Raw genomic sequence first — 24,057 nt, 5'->3', positions numbered from 1 at the left:
TTCAGGGAGGATTAAAAGCAGTGGTGTGGACAGATGCATTTCAGATGATTGTCATGATTGTTGGCTTCTTATCTGTCCTCATTCAAGGATCAGCTCATGCTGGTGGAATATATAATGTATTTGAGCAATCAGCAAATGGATCTCGACTATATATATTTGAGTATGTTCAATGCTACTTTTTCATGCTTTACAAAGATTTAACTGCATGACCTCATTACCTAAAATAACATCTGGGCATCAGAGGAACATCTTTACTCACTCATTTCTCTTTGCCTCATAGTTTTGACGTAGACCCTCTCAGGCGGCACACTTTTTGGACAATCTCAGTGGGAGGAACTTTTACATGGCTCGGAGTCTATGGAGTTAATCAATCAACCATCCAGCGATGCATCTCTTGCAAAACAGAAAAGCATGCTAAGCTGTAAGTTATTAAGCTAGAAAAATTTTCAAGAAAAATTTCTTTGTTTTCTGTTACATTATTGGGTACTTATATGCGTCCTACCAGTGTGTGTGTGTGTGTGTGTGTCTGTGTGTGTGTGTGTGTAGGAGGGCGAGAAACAGGGAGATTCATTTAACACTTTCAACAACTTTTTGAGGCAGGGGTTATGACTTCCATCTTAGCAATAAAGTGGTAGAGCTAGCATTTGGACCGAAGTCTGCCTTTGCTGCCAATTATCTCTACCTTCTTTATTGAGAAATTACTAGCTTAAATAGGTGCTGTGGGTGGCGATGCAGAGTAAAATAGCATACATTTCTTGCTCACAGATTCCATGATGACATGGCCCTAATTATTTATGTGACTCAACATGTGATCTCTTCTTTTATTTTTCTTTTGCTGTATTAAAAGGTGGATTGAGGCACAATAAAATTCTTAAGCATTTATTTGAGCAAATAGTGATTCATAAATCAAATAGTTCCAAACCAGAAGTGGTCGGAGGGCTTTGTTGAGAAGGCTTTTATAGGATGAACAGGGAAGTAAAGCAAAAAAAAAAAAAAAAAAAAATCCAAAAACCATATTTGATTGGTTACAGTTATACAGTTGTCTCATTTGGTCTATCCTGTTGGAAAGTCCCTAGTTATGTAACTCTTTTAGTTGGTGGCTTCTTGTTGGTTAGCCTTCAGTTTCATTTCTTTTTTGTTTTTTGTTTTTTTTTCTTTTTTTTAATTTCATTTTGTCGATATACATTGTGGCTGATTATTGCTCCCCATCACCAAAACTTCCCTTCCTTCTCCCTCCCCTCCTCCCCCCCAACAATGTCCTTTCTGTTTGCTTGTCGTATCAACTTCAAGTAGTTGTGGTTGTTATATCTTCTCCCCCCCCCCGGTTGTGTGTGTGTGTGTGTGTGTGTGTGTGTGTGTGAATTTTATATTAATTTTTAGCTCCCACCAATAAGTGAGAACATGTGGTATTTCTCTTTCTGTGCCTGACTTGTTTCACTTAATATAATTCTCTCAAGGTCCATCCATGTTGTTGCAAATGGCAGTATTTCATTCGTTTTTATAGCTGAGTAGCATTCCATTGTGTAGATATACCACATTTTCCGTATCCACTCGTCTGATGATGGACATTTGGGCTGGTTCCAACTCTTGGCTATTGTAAAGAGTGCTGCGATGAACATTGGGGATCAGGTATACCTTCGACTTGATGATTTCCATTCCTCTGGGTAGGCATTTCCAAGAAATAGCCCAAGTTAAGCTTCAATTATGTATGCAAATTAAGCAAGGTTAAGTTCATTTGTGAGGCCTAACTGGCTTTGTCTACTCAGGGATTCTTCAAGCTTGGTCTCCATTTTAATTTACATTAACCTGTATATGTATCCTTAAAGTTTTCATGGAGAGGTTAAAAAAGAAGAAAACCCAGGGTAAAGTGGCAAGCCAAATGGGGCTTCGGCTGCTCCAATACTTGCCAGGCCTGCCTACTCTGCAGGATACCAGCAGAAGCACAGCTGGTCAAGCCTCTCCAAGCCCTGCAAACCATCCTGTGCTCTAGAATGGTACCAAAGGCAGTTACACACTCTTCTGCAAAACTGGCAGAAACGAGCTAGAATTGCATCTAAAATGGCTGCGCAGTTCCACCTTCACCAGCTTAATCAGAATGCCCTAAACTTTTCTTAGAGAAACACCATCAATATTCCTCCAAATGGTTTTAAAATACTTTCAGTGAAGTTTCTTATTTTCATTGAATAAAACAGGCAATTGTCTGGACATGATTTGGCAATTTTGTAAGTTGATTCCAAAAGGAGAACTGTAATGTTACTACTTCTATATTTCACAACTCTCAGAAGAAAGAAGTAAAATCAATTCACTGGTAGCACATTCAAATCTTGTTATAGCAAATAATATTATAACAAACCCTCCACACACAAGATCATCATTTTATCAAATACCTGTATTACTGAAAATGCATGCGACTTTGATCTCAAAATTTATTTAAAATTCTGCTTTAAAATAAACTAGAGTTGGTCATACTGTAAGGAGAATCATCTTCTGGTGAAATAAATAATAATTCTCTATTAAATTTAGTTTTTTTATCTTATGAGTTTATGTTATATTATTTTCTCTTGTGAATATGCTTAATTTGTCCATTAATACATTAGTACCCGAAAGTTAAGAAATGTATTTTTTTCATATTTTTTCCCCATAAGGCCAAGAACAATGTGTATCACTTATCAAACAAAGTAATGCTTCAAGAAGGTCATGCTTGTGTGTATGCATACACATACAGTGATTTAAACATATATGTAGGAGCACGTGTGTGTGTGTTTGTGTGTGTGTGTACTACTGTGTATGTATCTCAAAGCCTCATTTAGTGGTTAGTTTAATTTAAGCAAAATCAATACAATCCCATTCATATAGCTGCTTGGAATTTGAAATTTGTTGTATTAGTATTTAATAGTTATGAAAACTGGCAGAAAAAGAGAGATACTCATGGGGAAAGAAATGCACATAATTTCTAGGCATTTAGGATGGCTAGTCCTGGTTTCAGTTATCCTGTCTCCCATGAAGGGATCAGAGCTGTGACAGGAATTTTCTGAGAATATGACAAAAACTCTCTTCAGAAAAGACTTCCTTGAGACAATCTAAGGCGATTGGGTTAATACCTAGTCTCTCAGGAGAGAGAAACCAGTGAAGATGGTCAGTACTGTTGAAATGCACACAGCTGGAGGAGAGATTACTGTAGTGGGGAAATAGTGAGGACTCTCATTTGTCACACAACTGCAACCTGGAGGTCACTCAGAGCAGGCTGTCAACTGACTCTCATGAAGGAAGCTCCGTAGAATGCTGATTAAATGCTCGGCTTCTCCTCAGTTTTCTAAGAGCCTGATGTAATTAAAACATTCCATTGGGGCTTATGACAATCTCTGGTACTTGTGAAAACTACATTCTGCAAAATGCCCCGGTGAAAATAGATTCACAATGTTCATGCCAAATGTGGCCATGGGTTAAAACCAGGAGTGACTTATTATATATGCACTTAATTACATGACCCGAAATGCTGATTACTCACCAAAGACAACTTAATCTTAAGCCAGATCTTTCTGGCACCTAGAAATAATATCACTTACCAAGTAACTTAATGTGCTCCCTGGAAGCTGACTCCTTTTGTTTACAGATTCCATTCTATTTGTCAGGACTGCTGGCAGTAAATGGTGCTATGACGGTAGGAGGGGTTGGCACAGGATGTTGGGTCCCTTCCTGTCGGGTCCCTTCTTGTCACGTCCCATCTCCCAGCTAAGATGAGCACATCCACACACAGTTGTTTTGTTCCATTTCCACTGCCTTGGATTATTTTCCTCATATCACTTATATCTCAAATTATCTTATTTACTTATTTCATTTCAATGTTTATTACCTGTCTCCAATCCCAGAATATAATCTCCATGAGGGTGGGTTCTGTATTGCTCCTTGCTATATCCCCAATACCTAGAAAAGGGCTTGATACATAGCAATGCCTGATAAATATTTTTTGAATGAATCAATGAAGTGCCCTACTTTATTTACAAACAGGGGAATTAGCCCTATATAGAAACAAAGTCCATTTCTTAATGGAAACAAATTCAAAATACAATTTTGCCATTGGTTTCTCATTTTCCATAGTTGACTGGTAAAGTTATAAAATTGTTTTGTATAATGAATATATATATGTCCTAAATACATGATGGCTATTTAACCATCATATATTTTTACAAAGTGTAACTCATTCAATCCTTATATTAATCCTAAAATAAGAAGTAAGGCAGGGGTCTTACATTCTTTTTACAAATGATGTAACTGACTCAGAGTGTTATGTGACTTGTCTAAGGACACACAGTTAAAGATAGTGTCTTCTGACTCCAGGTCTAATGGTCTTTACAAAAAAGAAATGGTATAAAGAGTGCAATCATATTGTAATGAATTTCTACCATTCATTCATTCATTCAATCATTCCATCATTTCTTGCCAAAAATAAAATAATTTTATGTCTTCTATGTGCCAGCAGTATTCTGTGCTCTGAGACACAGCTCTGGGTTTGAGTGGAGGAAGCAGGTAATAAACAAATGAATATATTATATAATTTTAGATCATGATAAATGCTGTAGAGATAAAAATTATTATAAGGAGTAGAAACTGGTAAGAGAACAGGGAGTGACTGTTTCAGGTAAGGATGGTCAGGAGGCCTTTTTTGGAGGTGACCTAAGCAAAAGCTTGGACAGAATTTGCCTGAATGGCAGATAGCAAGAGTACAACTAGGTATTGATCATCTTATGTAGCAATCGTATTCCCAATCCCCACCAAACAAAAACAAACAAACAAAAATCAAATATAAACATTGTTAAAATATTTCCAAGGAAGTAACTATTGAGATAAAACCCTTTCTAATATATATAATAAGAACTCTTCTAAATGGGATAAATACTCATGTCTAACATTTTCTTTACAAATGAGGACTTTGATTTAAGGGCCTTCTGAAAGTCAGGTATACCCATACAATATAGATTTTAGGAGGGTTTGAAATTAATGTGTGTTCTTACATTTGAATGTGGGTGTGTCTGATTCCCTTCAAACAATGACTGGATCCAAGACAATGCCCAGTGTTGCTCTCCTGGCCGCCTGATACTCTCTCCACAGTGAGACTGTTTATTCTCTCAGATCAAGGTAAGGACAGCCTACTTTCAAGTATTCCTTGGGATTAAGAAAACAAGTAAGATTTTGACTTTCAAACGAATACAAAATAACCACAGGATACTGCAAAAACCCCCAAACTGGAATTACATGTATCTGTGTGTTGTAGAATAAAATGAACCCAAATAATATGGGTAAGATAAACCTAAGTTTTTCTTGTGTTTCTATTGCCTTTAAAAAAACTCAGCTTTAGCTTTCCTTTGAATTAATATCCAAAGTGGATATTTCCAAAACTTGTCTATTTCTATATTATTTCATTATCTCTCTGGAAGAAAAGATGTTAAAATGTAAGTTGGCTTTTTGACAATTTCATGAATTGAGTAGGAGAAGAAAATCACTAAAAGTTATAGAATATGAAAGACTGGCATGTTGAATTTCACCCAAGACCACAGATCTCACAGCACACGTATTAAGGCTTCACAAAAACAACAAACAACAACAACAGCAACAACAACAACAAAAACCATGCAAAAAACCCCCTTCTGACTTCAAAGGAAAATACATCTAAAATCTTAACTTATTCACATTTTGTAATCTGTCTAAAATGTAATGTTCCCAGACAAAAAAGAATGGAAGAGTATAAAATGTAATAATTCTTGAAGGCTGGAGGATTTTATTTTACTGGCAAAAGGACACATAACTTTTATTTTGAGTCTTTAGTGATGATGTCACCACACTGTAATATTGCATAGAGGCTACCAATAGGCCCATGTGCTCTTTTCTAGTGCCTTGTACTTTAACTTGTTGGGCCTCTGGATCATTCTGTTGTGTGCTGTCTTCTCTGGCTTAATTATGTATGCCTACTTCAAAGACTGTGACCCTTGGACTTCTGGCATTATCTCAGCACCAGACCAGGTATGGGTTCTCTTGGGGCCAGTAGGGAACATCTGGAGTGAGCATGCTTCTGGCCATTGTTGGGGAATGTTAGTATATCTTGTTTTCTGTCTGGATCCTTAGCCGTTTCCCAAACCCTGAGAACCTGGCTTCTTTCTGCTCCTCTTGTGTGAGAGCATGATTCACCAGGTTCTAATATGGGGGGATGAGTATGTAAAACAGACAGTGCATCTCACCTTGTCCCTGAAGACAAGGCCTGGAGCCAGGGCAAGGATGGAGAGTGTGGAAGGTAGGCTGGAACCCATGGATTTGGTCGTCAATGCTGCCTTTGGACTCTTTTTTTCTACACATCTCAAGATTGATTAATGATGCTTTAATCTCAAATTGAACGAAATGAAAGATCATTTTCACAATGCTCTAATCATGTTTCTTCAGCCTAGCTTCAACATTATGCCAATATACTACATTAAACAAGGTTTTAAAAATTTCATTTATGGAGAATATGCTCAGGAAAAGCAATCATTCCTCTTTCCTCCCCCTATATATTCAACTGCCCTACTCTGTCATATAGGGCTCCTCTCCCACAAATCTAGCTACGGAGTGGAACCACAATTTTCTGAAAATCCAGGGTTTAATTCGTAACATTCAAGAAAATGGCATACAGAGAAAACATGAGAAAAATAAAGTTCCTACCTCCTTTTGCTAAAAAGTTACATTCCCATATTTTAGGTGCTGCTAAGAAGACCACACTACTCCTATCTGTTTTTTTTTTTGTTGCTGTTATTGCTGTTGTTTTTTGCCTCCTTTTCAGCTGATGCCATACTTTGTCATGGAGATATTTGCCACAATGCCAGGACTGCCAGGACTTTTTGTGGCTTGTGCCTTCAGTGGAACTCTGAGGTTAGTATCTCAGCAACATCATCATTACCCAATGATGGTGATGATGATGATTTGATGGCAATGACAAGGGTGACAAGGGTGATAATGGTAGTAATCAACAATATTTTCTGAGCACTGTGTGTCAACTGCCCTGCTGAATGCTTTATTTGTATTTGTTCATTAATTGTTGCAACATCTGAAACTGAAACTTTACTCATGCTATATTCAGTTTGCAGGTAAGGAAACTGAGATTTAGCAAGGTAGAAAGCATAGCCATGGTGAGTTAGTAAAATGCAGAGGCAGGGTGTAAGCCTAGATCTGCTTCCACTCTAGACCTTTCTGCTTATTTTCTCAGCCTTGTCTGATGCTAACTGTCCCCCATGGTTTCACATCACCCTTACATGAGGCAGCTTATTCTGCTGGCTCTCTTCATTCAGCTGCAATATATTCCTGCAGATGTATCCTTCTCATTCTATTCACCCCATCTTCAAAAGCACACTCAGGCAGCTAATAACTCCCCCCCCCCGCAATGAAGACATTATTCAAAACACACAATCATTCATACATTTATTCTGACAAATAAGTTAAAAGGCTTATGCTATGATAGGCATGGTTGGTGGACATTGAAGATACTGCAGAAAACAAGACTGACATAAGTATTCCCCTAATATAGAGTTTGCATTCTAATGGACATGAAAGACAGACAATATACAAGAAAAAAAAAATAAACAAGATGTATAATAAAAACAAATAGTATAAAAGAAATAACAGGGTGATATCTTAGAGAGGTGAGGCCTAAGTGTTCTAATTTTGATAGAGTCTTCAAGGAACTCCTTCATGAGTACATGACATTTGTGTTGAGATTTAAAGGATGCAAAACCAGCTATGTGAGGAGCACAGGAGGAAGCTTTACAGGCAAGGGAAAGAGCAAATGCCAAAGCCATAAAGAGATAAACTGCATGTAGTTTTTGAGGCACAGAGAGAAAAGCTGAAGCATAGGCAGTAAGAGGAGAGAAAATGGGGATGAGTTTGAAGAGGTGGGAAAGGATTGGATCATGAAGAGGCTTCAGAGAATGGTAGAGTTTAGATTTCAAGTTAAGTAGGAAGGCATTAGAGGGTTTGAAACAAGGGCATGAGTGATGTCATACAATTAAAGACTCAGTCTCCTATCGAGGAAGGGACTATAATAAAAGCAAGAGTGGTGGAAGAGGGTGACCCCTTTGTTTGGAGGCTTCTCCCTTAATCCAGGTGAGAGATGATAGTGACTTGCAGAAGCATAGAGGCAACAGTGTTGAGAGTAATAGACTAAAATATTAAGATGGTATTATTACTCTCTTTAAGCCAGATCCGCTGCCTTGTAAATCAGAGACTCTACTGGGGAGAAAGGCCTCATTCCCCCTCATGGAGCTCAGTTGGAAAAAATCAGTGATAATATTGATCAAAAGCCAATTTTAGGATCATAAAATGATTAGTCAAAACTCAAGCCTTATTGAAGCATAGAAGTAGAAAGTAAATATCTTATTGTTCAAACCTCCTGTCTCACCCTACAGAGTTAATCATTGTTAAAAAACCAGGAAATTTCTGTGCTTATGTGAACATACATACATTTTAGTGTATACAAAATAAATAATGCTATATATACTGTTCCATTTATTTAACTGAATAGTAGAATTTAGAAATCTTTACATATCAGTACATCTACCCTGATTTTATTACTGCTCTACTATAATTTATTTGACCAGTCCTTTAATGAAGGGTGTTACTAACAATGCTGCAATGTATATCTTTGTGAAATTGTACAAGGATAGTTGTAGGTTACATTCCAAAAAGTGGATTTACTGTGTCAAAATGCATATTCATTAAAAATTTTCATAGACATTGCTAAATTGACTTCCAAAAATTTGTACCAATTTATACACTGAAAACACTAGATTGCCTCTTTCCTCATACTACTGCCAATATTGGGTACCATCGAACTTTTAAACTTGCCAATCTGATAGGCAAAAAATGGTAACTAATTTGAATATGAATTTCTTTTTTCATAAGTAGGGTTGGCTAACTTTTCCTACCTTTTTGACTATTTATATTTCTTTTTCTATAAAATATTAGTTTATGTGGCTAACATTTTTCTTTTGAATTTTTCTCTTCACATATAAGAAAAATAGCCTATTGATATATGTCTGAAACATTTTTTTTATCATTTCTTCTTTGTTTTCTTTATTAATGGTATTTTTGAGCATATAGAGATTTTAATTCACAGTGATACATTTTTTACATTATGATTTCTGGGTTAACATCTGTATTAATCCATTTCTGTGGCTTATTGCAAAATACTTGGAACTGGGTAATTTATAAAGAAAATGAAATTTTATTGCTTACAGTTTCTGAGGCTGGGAAGTCTAAAGTCCATCTGTTGGTGGCAACAGTGACCCAGTGGTCTGGTCTCATATTGCAAGATGATGGAAGCAGAGAGAGCAGAGAGAGAGAGCAGAGAGAGAGAGCAAGAGGAAGAGACAGACAGACTCTTTTCTTTTAAAGCCCTCAGAACCACACCCCTGATCACCATTTTTAATCCATTCAATATGGCATCGTGCTACAATCCAACCACCTCTTCAAGGCTCCACCTTTCAATGACCATAATAGTATTTCCCACCCTCTTAACAGTCACAGTGGGGGCTAAGTTTCTAATACATAAGTCTTGGGGGATACAATTCAAGCTTCAGTGAGTTTGGGGGGACATAATTCAATCCACTACAACATCATTCTCAGAAAGGTTTCTCCATTCTATGATTATAAATAATTATCCAGACACCATTCTATTTATGGTCTTATTAAATATTAAATTTATTAAATCATCTAGACTATACATGTGGTATAAGAAGGGAAGTGGAGCTCTTACTTTATTTTTCTTCTAAATTAATTGCCAGTTGACCCATTATTTTTTAGTAAATAAATTGTCTTTTCACCACTGACTTGAAATACTACTTTTATTACATCCTGCATTTTTCTATATATTTGGGACTTTTCCTGAATTCCCTTTTATATTCCTTTGATCTATTGGTGTATAGCTATGCCAATACTAATAATTTTAATGACTATGCTTTAAAATATGATTTAATATGTTAGGCTGGTACCTATTCATTTCTTTTATAGAATTTTCCTATAACTAGGGTTTTTAAAAATTATTTTCAATTGATTCTTTGAGGTTTGACTGTACTGAAATCACGATATCTGCAAATACTTATGTGTTTTTCTCTTCTTTCCTAATACTTTCACTCCTATGTTTATTCTGTTATATAGTGCTTTGAGAACAATGATAAATAATTGAGGTGATAGGATTATTATTATTATGCAATTTAAAGGGGGATAGTTCTCGGGTTTTACCATTAAATATAATACTAACTTTGGTTTTGAAAGATATTATTTACATTTAAGAATATTCACATAAAAATAAAGTTATAAAAATTTTAAAAGAACAAAAATTCATGTATTTACTCTACTTTTAAAAAAGATGTTTATCAGAGAGAGATACTATATTTTGCATTTTTGAAATGAATATATATATTTTTTCTTTTTTTAACTTTTGGCATATTAATATGTTGACAGGTCTCCCAAGATAGCAATGTCCTTGAATTCATGTAATGACTTTACCTTGCTTATGGTATAATTTTAATTTAGTGTGCTGGTTAATCATTTTTACTGATATTCTATTTAGGATTTTGCATCAATAACACAAAGTCATATTGTTCTGTGGTGCTGATATTAGGATCTCAAGGAAACTAAGAATAAAAGCAATGAGCACCAGAAGATCATACACAAGTAGGGGTGACACTCCACATTTTATTTTGTTCATTTCTACATAGTTCTACATAGTGTTTGCTTTTGTTGTTGTTGGGGTTTTTTCCTTTAAGATTGACTCTTCAAACAGGAGAAATATAGCTGTCAACAGAAATATAGCTGTCAATTCCTCCAAAAAAGAATGGTTGACTCTCTTGATCCCAAGTCCAAAAATTCCAAGGAAGGGACATACTGGACAACAGATGTTATAAGGAAATTCTACTGCTACAACCATAAGGAGGGTGTAGGGCTAAGGAAAGGAAAAGACAGGAGTGGGGGTGTAATGTGGAAGTGGTGGTTGAGGGACAGGGGAAAAAATTCCACCATCTTGTAGCAGCTTTTGAATCTGAGAAATTGTCATACGGGTATACCCAATTGCCAAAGCAACGCAGCAGAGGTAGCTTTCCACTTTCTCTCTTCAATGGATTCAAGGGTTAACCCTAATTTTTGAAACTTTCACAAGATGTATTTTGAAACAAAGTTGTTGAGAATATGGAAGCTCTTTTTGATCATCTCCTTTTCTTATTTGACTTTCATGAAGCTGCAGATAAAAGGAGAGTCTGTCGGAGAACATATACTGTGCTTTGATTCTTAGGAAAATGAGAATGATACCCAAAAGTACATACCTTCAATTCCCAGAATGGATCTTGGGAAGGTTTTACGTGCTACATATATCATTTAGGGAAGGCATAGCTATAGCTTTTCTTCAAGTAAGCACAAGGGACGGCAAAATAATTTTTGATGAATATGAATGGAAAACTTATAAATCAGTGGCCATGCTTTGTTCATTGGCTTGTTTCTTTTCCAGAACTTTTATTTGTGGATTAATTTCACATCACTTGAATTTAACATAATTATCTATTCTACTAGTTAAAATATTTCTGGTCTATATGAGGAATTAAATAAACTTTCATGCTATTCTGCAAAAAGCCCCAGTTTGAGGTGTTCTGACACCTAACCAAGTTTTAGGTCCAAGAAGATTGAACTATTACTGGAAAGTCAGAGAGAGAATATCAGAATTTTTATGTGGTTTTAGTATTTGCTACTTTCCAGTCTTCTATCTTCCCCTTTCTTTCTTACTAATTGCATTCTAGCCACTATGATGGCTTCAGGTTGTTGAATGCAACAAGCTCCTTTCCATCCCAAACCATCTGTACATAATTTTCCCTCCCTCCTAGAACATCTTTTCCCCACTTTGTATGGATCCTTTTTCTGCCTATCTTAATTGTCACTTCCTAAGGAATCTCCTAACTATGTATCAGTTTATGTTTCTGTGGGAAATGCCTTTATAGCACCTTGTTGTTTCCCTTCATAACAATGTCATAACTGTAAGTAATTGTATAATTTGTTGTTAAATGTTAGTGTCCCCAGTTAGAGTGTAAGATCTATGTCTTTCTGGTTCATCATTGTATGCCTAGTACCCAGAATAAATAAACAGATCTATGAATAAATAAATAAATAAATAAATAAATAAATAAATAAATAAATAAATAAATAAATAAATAAATAATGAATGAATGAATGAATGACAAGCTGTACTGACTCCTGGGTTAGTATAGTCCACTGCTTGCTGCCTCTACTCAGACCTAAACATACACACACACAATCTCTCTGCTACTCCCTGCTAACTCCTTTAACATCTCATTAAGGGGAATTAGTGGGAGTTACAGCATGAAAATCTAGCTTCACTGGAGTTTGTGGAAGAAGTAGAAGAGCATTAGCAAAGAAGCAGCTTTGAAGAGTGAGTCAACAGGACATGCAGTTCCTATGGAGTCCCAGAATATGAACATCTGTCTGCATCTGTTTTTTGTAGAGCCCTGCCTTGTCTGTCTGTCTTGAAGGACAGTGCAGGCTGGGGGCTCAGCCTTATTTAGTTTGGACTTTCTTGCTTTTTTCTCCCTATAGCACTGTGGCTGCCAGCATCAATGCCTTAGCAACAGTGGCCTTTGAGGACTTCATCAAGATCTGTTTTCCCCATGTCTCCGACAAGCTGAGCACCTGGATCAGTAAAGGCTTATGTAGGTAGAGCTGGTGAACCTATTATTCCATATCATGAAATATACATGTATACATGTGGTACATGTCAAAATCTTGCATGTGCTATTCAGGATACACTTACAGGCACAAATGCACACTAAGATACATGAAGAATCTCACATATAAATTCTGACACTTCCAAAGATACCAATAGGTACAAGGAAAGAATGACCAGTTAGTTTATCTTACATCAATCTCATTTTCAAGTGATGTTTTGTGCTCACCCTACACTCTAGACTCATCACATTAATATCTCTTTGATTGTGCTGTAAGTTGATCATATTAGCTCCTTTACATGGGAAGATGTTCTGCTCACTATGACCAGTCAATTTGTCTAAGAAAAGTTAAATTCTTTCCTAAAGAATCATCCCTTTTTACCAAATTCTCAGTAACCTCACATCAAAGAATAGTTGCTTAATTAATTATACAACTGTGTATTATGTTTATAATCACTATAACACTTATCATATTGAATTGTAGTTTTATGACATTTACTTCTTTTTGAGTATAAATAAATTATATACTTATTTACTTATTATAGTAAATGTACGTAATTTGGGAAAATATATGTACTTTGTAAATAAAATTATATCTCTTGAATTTTGATCCTTATCCTTTTTCCCTGGCATACTGTAGTGCGCATTTTCCTTCGTCATTATGTATTCCTTGAAAACATGGCATTTGAATGATTATAAAATATTCTATCAATGGTTTATTTGCTAAATTTTTATGCTATTGAAAATTTTTCGAATTCTTTTCTCACTTTTCGTAACACCATGATAAAGACCCATAAATATAAATCTTTGCATCTTCAATTCTTCTTTTCTTAGTACAAACTTCCAAGAGAAAATTACCAGGTAAAATAATACAAATTCATTGGCATTCCTTGACATATATTAAGAAAGATTGTTCCAGCAAGGTTGAGTCAATGATTATATGTAGCAGCAGTGAGTGGTGACATATTTCTCTTTGCACTTATTATTTTTTAAAATTGACCAAATTAATGTGTAAAATAACATCACATTTTTTCTTTAATTTACATTTTTTTGATTTATAGTGCATTTGAACATTTTTTAGATGGTAAATAATTATTTGCATGTTTTGGTGAAAAATCCATTTATGCTCTCTGTTTGTTAAAGGGATATTAGAAATTTTATCATTTATAAAATCGTTTCATATATAAAGAAAATGAGGGCTTTGTCTATTGCAGAATGTCTCACAGCTTAACTTTTTAAAATAGGTTTTTGATGTGTAGAAATTTTATTTTGATCAAATATGTATATCCTTTCCTTTAATTCATATCTTTATACTTACTAGTTTCTTTCATTCATAACCCACTTATATATTTATATTTTCTTCTAGATTGTAAATACTCTTATGTTTTATACTTAATATTTGACATATTTAAATTACTTAATTTGTGACTTAAAATGAGGATCTAAGTTGCTTTTTTCTTATATAATCAATTTTTCCAGCATTAGCCAATATTCCTCATTGGTTTTTAATATTTTTATTAATAACAACATATAAAATTTTTCATATATAAAGATGTGTTTTATATTATACATTTTCATTAAGTTATATTACTTATGAATTTCAGGACTAATATCATCTTGCTTTATATTATAGCTTTGTAGTGTTTTTATTTTATTTAAAATATCTGGTAGAACAACTTAGGACTTTTGTTAGCCTAAAAATTAAAAATTTTTCTTTAAAAATTTTTATTTATTGAAACAACATTGAGTGTACATATTTATGGGGTACAGAGTTATATTTCAATACATGTATACAAAATGTGTTGATCTAGTCAGGGTAATTAGCATATTCATAACTGCAAAACTTAATTGTTTCTTTGTGGTGTGCACATTTGATCTCCTCTCTTCTAGTCATTTGGTAACATACAGTAAATCATTGTTAATTATAGGTTCCTGAGTTGATTACATAGCAGTAGGACTTATTTTCCCTATCTAGATGTAATTTTGTGTCCATTAACCAGCCTCTCACTATCACCCCTCCACCTTTCCTTTTCCTGCTTCTAGTAACCACAGTTTTTCTCTCTCCCATTAACAGTTCAACTCATTATTATTATTATTATTTATTTGTGTTTGTTTTGTTCTCTTTTTTCAGCTCTCACATATGAGTGAGAGCATACAGTATTTCTCTTTCTTTTTTATTTTATTTATTTATTTATTTATTTTATTATTATTATTATTATTTTGACTGGTAAGGGGACCGCAACACTTGGCTTGGTGTTGTCTGCACCACACTCAGCCAGTGAACACACCGGCCATCCCCGTATAGGATCCAAACCCGCAGCCTCAGTGCTACCAGCGCTGCAGTCTCCTGAGTGAGCCACAGGGCTGGCCCAGTATTTCTCTTTCTATGCCTGTCTTATGTCACTTAACATAATTTTCTCCAAGCTCATCCATATTGTTTCAAATGGCAGAATTTCATTCTTTTTAATGGCTGAAGAGTATTCCATCGTAGATACGTACAACTGTTTTTTTATCCAATATTTCAATGGACATTTAGGTTGGTTCCATATCTTGGCTGTTGTGAATAGAGCTGCAATAAACATAGGAGTGCAGGTATCCCTTTCAATATGATGCTTTGCATTTTGGGAGGTATAGCCAGTAGTGGGATTCCTGGGTGATATGGGAATTCTATCTGAGGTTGTTTGAGAAACCTCCATACTGTTTTCCAAAATGGCTATACTAATTTACAATCCCACCAATAATGTACAAGGATTTCCTTTTCTCTGCATCCTCACCAGCATTTGTTATTTTCTGTCTTTTTGATAATAGCCAGTCTAACTGGGGTGAGACAATATATCCTTGTGGTTTGATCTGCATTTATCTGTTGATTAGTGGTGTTGAGCATTTTTCCACTTAGGCACATTTGTATGTCTTCTTTTGAGAAATGTCTCTTCAGATTCTTAGCCCATTTTTTAATTGGCTTATTTTTATTTTTACTTTTTTGGTATTGAGTGTCTGAGTTCTTTTATATATTCTGGATATTAGCCCCTTTTTGGATGTGTCATTTGCAAATATTTTCTTCCATTCTGAAGGTTGTCTTTTCATTCTGTTGATTATTTCCTTTGCTGTGCAGAAGCTTTTTAATTTGATAAAATCCCATTTGTTTATTTTTGCTTTTGTTGCCTGTGTTTTTCGAGTCTTATTCATAAAGTCATTGCCTGGTCCTATGTCCTGGAGCATTTCCCCTGTGTTTTCCTCTAGAAGGTTTATAGTTTCAGATCTTAGATTTAAGTCTTTAATCCAATTTGAGCTGATTTTTGTATATGTTAAGAGATAGGAGTCTAGTTTCATTCTTCCAGACATGGCTAACCAGTTTTCCCAGCACTATTTAGTGAAGAGGACATCTTTTCCCCAATGTATGTTTTTAGTGCCTTTGTCAAAGATCAGTTGGCTGTAAGTACTTGGATTTATTTCTGGATTTCTGTTCCATTGGACCAAGAGTCTGTTTTTATGCAGTACCATGCTGTTTTGGTTACTATAGCTTTACAGTGTATTTTGAGGTCAGGTAGTGTAATGCATCCCATTTTACTCTTTTTGCTCAGGATTTCTTTGGCTATCCTAGGTCTTTTGTTGTCCCATGTGAATGTTAGGAATACTTTTTCTGTTTCTGTGAAGAATGTCATTGGTATTTTGATTGAGATTGCATTGAATCTGTAGATTGCTTTGAATAGTATGGGGCTTTTCCACAACATTAATTCTACCAGTCCATGAGCATGAAAAGTATTTTCATTTTTTTGTGTGTGTCCTCTTTAATTTCTTTCATCAGTGTTTTGTTGTTTTCATTGTAGAGAACTTTCACCTCCCTGGTTAGATTTATTCCTAAGTATTTTATTTTATTCTGGTAGCTGTTGTAAATGGGATTGCTTTCTTGATTTCTTTTTCTGCTATGCCGTTGTTGTATAGAAACACTACTGATTTTTGTGTATTGATTTTAATATCCTGCAATTTTAGTGAATTTATTTATTACCTCTATAGTTTTTTGGTGGAGTCTTTATGTTTTTCCATATATAAGATTATGCCATCTGCAAGTAGGGACAATTAGGCTTTCTCTTTTCCAATTTAGATGTCCTTCATTTCTTTCTCTTGACTAATTGCTCTGGCTAATACTTCCATTACTGTGTTAAATAAGAATGGTGAGAGTGAGCATCCTGTCTTGTTCCTGTTCTTAGAGGAAATCTTTCAACTTTTCCCCATTCAGGATAATGTTAGCTGTAGGTTTGTCATAGATGGCTTTTATTATGTTGAGATACTTTCCTTCTATACCTAACTTGTTGAGAGTTTTTATTATGAAGGGATGTTGAATTTTATCAAATGATATTTCCATATATATTGGGATGATCGTATGGATTTGCCTTTCATTTTGTTGATGTGATGTATCACATTTATTGATTTGAGAATTGAACCATCATTTCATATTTGGGATAAATCCCATTTGATCACAGTGTATAATCTTTTTGATATGATGTTGGATTCTGTTTGCTAGTACTTTGTTAGAGAATTTTTGCATCTAAGTTTATCAAGGATATTGGCCTGTAGTTTTGTTTTTTGTTGTGTCTTTGTTTGGTTTTGGTATCAGGGTGATGCTGGCCTCATTGAATGAGTTTGGGAGAATTCCTGCTGCTTTCATTTTTTGAAATTAAGATTTTGGAATTAAACATTTTTTATTGTTCCTTTTATACACATACACACACACACACACACATATTGGCTATTCATGCCTGTTTATTCTTTCAGATTAACTTTAAAATAATTACATGGGACCTAGCTGCCACCCCTCCCACCCCACACACACACCCATGAGATTGCATTAAACCTGAAAATGTATTTGGAAAGAATTGACATCTTTGTAAGTTTTCCATCTAAAAATAGCATTTATTTTTTTCATGTAATCATATCATACTTTTTATCTTACATATTCCAATTATACTCATGTCTTTCTTCTTTAACTCCTCTCCCTCATCACCATCCCTTTTTTCTCCTCCTCTTCCTCTCCCTTCCTCTTCTTCTTCTTTTCTTTCTCCTCCTCCTCCTTTTCCTTCTCCTTTCACGATATTACAAAAAAGATGCTTTCCCCATAATATCTTCTAAACTTTGTTATCAATGTGAAAAAGCTGTAGTTTTTGCTTGTTTTTATTTCGAAAAGCATATATCTTGCCATTTATCCAACTCTTGTTGATTCTGAAAATTTAAATTGGTTTTACAGAAAGTGTGGTTATTGCCTGAAAATATTAATGGTTTTATCATCCCTTTATTCTTAATGTTCTTCTAATTTAGGTTGTTTGTTTTTAATACCCTTCACATTTTATTTTTATAACTTTTTCCTTTTCCTTTGCATAGTTGAAGAACTCAAGTTTTTCTCAATGTTACTTTGAATTCTCCACACAACAAATCTATTAACAATAATGATTTTAATTCTGCTATTGTGTTTTGTTCATATTTTATCATAAAAATTAAATATCCAAGTTTAAAGACTTTACTGTGAACCACCATATATGTACTAAGTAGATTCTTTTTTAGTATTTTTCTGTTTGCTCTTTTACATTTCCATCCAGTTTTCTATCCATCTATTAATCCTTCATATTTTTGATATATTTAAAAGTAAATTGCAGACATCAGCACACTTCTTCCTAGTTGTTTTAGCATGCATATAGTTAATTCAGTATCTGTATTAAGGTTTTTTTTTTTTTAAAGATGCCTGGTAAGGGGATCTCGACCCTTGACTTGGTGTTGTCAGCATCACAGTCTCCCAAGTCAGCCAACTGGCCATCCCTATATAAGGATCTGAACCCATGGCCTTGGTGTTATCAGCACCATACTCTCCCAAGTGAGCTACGTGCTGGCCCATTTTAAGTTTTTTTTTTAATGTAAAAAAAAAAACCACTTACAATGAAATTGAGAAATATTGAGTACAAGTTTGCTGAGTTTTGACAAATGCATACACCTGTGTAACCCAGCAACTTATAGAGATATAAATAATAACCATCACTCTGGAAAGTTCTCCCATGCCTTTTCTAGTCATTCCCTGCTCCCATTCCCCTTTAGAGAAAACCACTGTTCTGATTTTTTTCACCATAGATACTTTTATCTCTTCTAGAATTGTATATAAATGGAATCACATGGTACAGTACACACTTTTTTTTATAAGACTCCTTTTATAGCATAATGTTTTTGAGATTTGTACATTTTGTTTTGTGTATTAGTAGTTCATTTGTTCTTATTGCTGAGTACTATGCCGTATATGAATATACCACAAGTTTTTTGCCTTAACATTTGTGTCTATTGATGGACATAGGCTGTTTCAGTTTGAGGTTATTATAAATAAAACTGCTATGAAAACTCTTGTACAAGTTTTTTGTGAGCATGTTTTCATTTATCTTTGATAAATAACTAGGAGTGGAATTGTTTGGTCAACTATCATGTTTTTAATTTCCTTTCTTATCACACCTGGGCCTATCTTCATCTAAACTTACCAGCATGGCATCTTCTCGCCATTTTTTTCATCTCATTTGTTTTCTCTTGACTCTGTACCTCTTTGCTTCATTGAGTCTATGTATGTTTGCATCATAAAGAGATAGCCAAACAGTTTTTAAGTACTTTATTTTTCTGGTTTCTAAGGTGAATTATTTTCAGAAAGCATACACTATATTTGGTCTTTTAGGTTAATATATTCATTCACTTGTTTGGCAACATTTTATCATAAATTCCATTTCTGTTTACTTATGCTTGAACAAGGAGAGATGAATGCCAACCATGTTTGCTAACGGGGTAGTTAAACTGCCTTGATTCTACTCACTATCTGAGCTAGAGCTAATAGCAGGTGGATGTGCATTGCTCCCAGCACAATTCCCAATTTCTATCAGATATTCATGGACATGTTGGATTGAGGTAGAAGTTTCTTTTATGCCTGTGTTTTGTTGTCTGATCCTCAGAGCTGATGTAGCACTGGTAAATCTATAGCATTTGCTGCAGCTGTGGAGCTCTCTCCCTCCCACCTTTACTGTTTCGTGGTGTGATACAGTCCAGCTCTTTATGGAACCCCACCAATTTCCTGTAAAATTTCTGCCTTGCAGATTGATGTGGATTGCAATCTGGTGGAAGTATAAAGATGTTGTGGGGAGGAGGACTGAATCAGTTCTCTAGTCAGCACCAAAAGCAGAACCTCTGAACTGAGGGACGGCTCCCTAGAATCTCATTTGAACAGGTAACTGTTGGCCCAGCAAGAGGACAGGTCAACAGGAGAGAGAAAACGTGTCTTTTGTTCTTTTCTTCAGGCAGGTGTAGCTCTCGTTTATCATGAAGCAATACAGAGTCAGGGCAAATATTGTTTTCTGAAGTCTATTCTGTCAAGTTTAAAGATACTAGGAACAATCGTAGAATTTTGACGAGTGCTTCTTTATCAAACTTATTTTTTAGTGTTGTTTTGAGTTTTGTTATTTTTCTGTGTCTTATTCAGAAGCTGGAAAATACAGCATTTGAAGTTGCTAGCCTGATTTCATTTTAAATGTGATTTTTTGATAACAAATATCATGCACTAAATCTGAAATGGCAAACACATAGTACTTGCTGTATACCAGGCACTGTTTTTTCGGTCTCTCTCTGTCACTGTCTCTGAATATATGTCTATATATGTATGCACTTATATGTATTTATATTTATGTCTATATGTATACACAGACATACATACATATATATGTATATATTTGTTGGATAGATTTATTCATGTGTAGTACCTTCCTAGAATGTGAGCTCTTTGGGGGCAGGGATCAAATTCAGGCTTTATAGCCCTGTCATCTGATAAAATGTTCAAACTTTGGTCAGTTATCAACAAAATTGATCTCTTTATAAATTTCCTCCTTCATATCCTAGATAGTTTTGCTCAGTTCATTGTCATCTAACTGCTCTTCTTGTGTCTCATTGAGTTTCCTTAAGATTTTTACTCAGAATTCCTCTTAAGTCATTTCAAAGGTTTCCTGATCTATGGAGTCTGGTACCCGAAAGTTATTGTATTCCTTTGATGGACTCATATTTTCTTGGTTTTTCATATTTTTAGTATCTCTACATTGATGTCTGGTCATCTGGTAGAGCAGTTGCTTCTTCTATTACTGTCCTTCCCTGGGCCCCTCTGGTGTCAATGCAGTCAAGTTGTTGGCAATCTGCCTACACAGTAGCAGGCTACCCTTGCAGTGGCAGTAGTTGTAGGGGTGGCTTTGGCAGGCTGCCCACATGGCAGTGGTGGCTCCAGGAGTGGCAGTCTGCTCATATGATGATGGTGGCTGCCTGGCAGCACTGGTGTTGGCAGCAACTGCAGCAGTGGCAGTTGCAACAGCTTCCTGCTTGGCTCTAGTGTCCACAGCAGTGGCTCATACAGCTACAGAGTCTGCAGCAGTAGCAGGGTTACCTCATGGTGGAAGGAGTAGCAGTAGTGCCTGCATCTGCCTCCCTGGTGTGTGTGGTGTCCTAAGCAGCAGTGGGGTTACCTTGCAGGGTGGCAGCAGCACTGGTGGCTGCAACTGCCTCCCTTGTATCTGTGGTGTCCTTGGCGGCAGTGGGGTTATCTCATGGGGGCAGCAGGGGAGCTGGTGGCTGTAGTTGCCTCCCTTGAATCTGCTGTCTGCAGCAGCAGTAGCGTTACCTCATGGGGGCAGCAGCAGTGCCAACAGCTGCAACCTTCCTCATGTCTCTGGTGTCCTTGGTGGCAGTGGGGTTAACTGACTGTGATGGCAATGGCAGCGGTAGTTGCCGCTGCCTCCCTTGCATCTGCGGAGTCCACAACTGCAGTGATGGGCAACCCACAAGACTGCTGCTCTGTGGGGAGCTGCTCTGCTACGGGTGATGGTCCTGGGGCTGGACAATGGCTCCGGCGACTGTGATGGTGGTAGCGGTGGTCCCATTTCTATCTTCTTCTGAGGGAGGAATGTGCTCTGGGCACCTCTGTTAATGGTCATATTGGGAACTTGGCTGGATATTTAGCTTACAGACAGCGTTCAAACCGAATGACCATTTCTGTCATTGTGTCTCTGTTCATCTGCAGTTCTTTGTCTTTCTTTCTCTTATTTAGGCCATGGATTACTATGGGAATTATTCAGTGTACTTTTAAGATGAATTTTAAACAAAGATTTTAAAAATGTTTTCTTAAAAGATGGTTTAAAAGTAGACATCATTTAAAAAAGATTACCAAAATGTATACGCTCATTCATCCAGAGAGCTCATGATACTGGAGGAGCACAGTACTCTGAAGGCCCTTACGGAGATATGTAAACAAATACGCCATTATGTAATATAACTCAGTGCCATAAGGATAGTATAAATTAAGCAATGAGGGGAAAGATCAGAAAAGCCTTTTGGATCTGCAAAACCTATGAGATAGAATGTATAGATGTTATTTAGCCATTTTAAAAATGAAAACTATCTGAATCCCAGAGAGATTAGTAGCTTCTCTTTCATTTCATTGCTAGTGAGTGGTCGACCTGAAATTAGTTCTCACTAATTTAATCTGGATTAGTCTGGAACCATTTCCACATTTTCATGTTGCATCCACATAGCAGAATTCTTATGGGATCCTAGAAAGAAAATCCTCAAGGCTTGATTCCAGTTCATCCTACCTGACCTGAAAAAGTATGTCCTTGGAAGAAGGGTCTCCTAAATGCCCCTCTTGGGGCCTGTGCTGGCTGAGTGGAGGTCCTCACCTAGGACCAGATAGGGCTTGCTTCAGGGATAGCTCTGGTGGGGATCAAGGAATCCCTCAAAGCCAGCCTGGATGACGGTCATGAATTTTCTTTCTTTCAGGTATCTTGTTTGGCGTGATGTGTACCTCTATGGCTGTGGCTGCATCCCTCATGGGGGGCGTCATACAGGTAATGAAAGAAGGAAAGGTCACATTTGATTCCATAGCAAGTTCTTCCCCATTCTTTTCTAATGTCTTATCTATTCCTCCATCTGTCCTCCCAAATACCGACATGCACCAATACCAGTTCCAAATGAAAAACACATGTAAAATGTCAACCAAAATTATTTTCAGAAGGAGAAACTACTAAAACTAGCAATGAGACAGTGACAAGGTACACTTTGATAAAATTAGAAACTCTTTAAAAATCCAAATCTGACAATTTATCATCCTGAAATAGAAATAGAGGTAGTATTAGTAATCATAATGATAAAAAAATAACAACAATTAACATTTCTATAACACTATGTTCTCAGTGCAGCCCTAAATGTATTATCATATTCATCTTCATCACTTCCCTAAGAGGTGGTAATGTACTAATTTTACAGATGAAGAAACTAAGAAGTAACTGTCTCAAAGCTCTTAATTAAGAGTGGTGGAAATGGGATACACACCACCTCTACCTGTTATCCAAGCTGAAATTCTGCCTAAATGTCCAACTTCCAGTTTCATAATGCATTAGCATTGAAAGAAGCCTTAAGGACAATCTGTTCCAACACCTTCATTTTGTAGATAATTACAGAAAAAAATAAAAATATCCTGCTCCAGTTCTCACAGCTACTTAGTGGCTGAGCCAGGTTTATGACCCAAGTCTCCTGAGCCACCCATCCCCACTCCCCAAATTGCCCAACTCACAAAGCAGCATCAGATAAACAGATCTTCAGATTTTCTTTCAACCTTCTTAGTCCTTTCTGTGTCTTTGTGCAATCCAAACATCCTTTAGATTTTCTTGCTGTGGCATAGGTTTTCAATAAATGTTGCTTAAATGAGGACATTAATGAGTGAGTGAACAGTAACTACTGACGTTTATAGAATGCCTTCTAGTTCACAAAGCAGTGTATCTTACTGGATCCTTCCAATGCCTGCTCACACAGGTTCCATTATTTCCATTCTAAGGTTCAATGAACAGGTGTGGCAGAGGTAATCAACATGGTAATTCAGTTGTCTGTATAAGAGAAATGGTGGGACTTCTCTAATAAGCTATGAACTTAGTGTTTTATTGCAGATGCTTGATAATCTCTTTACAATGTTTGAAGCACTCTGATATTTACCCGTCCACACAGAGGAACTGACAAGTTAGTGAGGCTGGTCTTTAGTGACCTCAGGTGCATTTTTAAAATCTGTTTTCCCCATCCGTGAGACTATATTTCTAAGTTGCCTCGGGTACCTTGTGCCCCATTATGTTCTCCCCTTCATTACGTCATGTCTGATTTGGTGAGAATTTGAATCATTAGCTTGTTTTCTTCCACAGATATTTGCATTTTAAACTCCTTAGCAGTTGAGTATGAGGAGCTACAGAATAGGGAAAGGCTTCTCCTAAGACAGGTG

At 36.0% G+C, this 24,057-nt stretch overlaps 1 protein-coding gene across 1 annotated transcript in view; it reads left to right on the top strand.

The window, feature by feature from the left end:
* SLC5A12 (solute carrier family 5 member 12) overlaps positions 1-24,057 on the top strand; it is a 63,388-nt gene that overhangs the window by 20,892 nt on the left and 18,439 nt on the right. The window contains exons 5-10 of the mRNA XM_063095682.1: positions 6-160; positions 281-421; positions 5,889-6,018; positions 6,809-6,897; positions 12,619-12,731; positions 22,572-22,639. Coding sequence (XP_062951752.1) covers positions 6-160; positions 281-421; positions 5,889-6,018; positions 6,809-6,897; positions 12,619-12,731; positions 22,572-22,639 — 696 coding nt within the window. The remainder of the gene's footprint in view (positions 1-5; positions 161-280; positions 422-5,888; positions 6,019-6,808; positions 6,898-12,618; positions 12,732-22,571; positions 22,640-24,057) is intronic.

This window comes from Cynocephalus volans, chromosome 4 (genome assembly GCF_027409185.1).
Source record: "Cynocephalus volans isolate mCynVol1 chromosome 4, mCynVol1.pri, whole genome shotgun sequence".
Taxonomy (NCBI): Eukaryota; Metazoa; Chordata; class Mammalia; order Dermoptera; family Cynocephalidae; genus Cynocephalus; species Cynocephalus volans.
The sequence above is the reverse complement of the archived record's forward strand: the minus strand, read 5'-3'. Positions and strand labels throughout refer to the sequence as shown.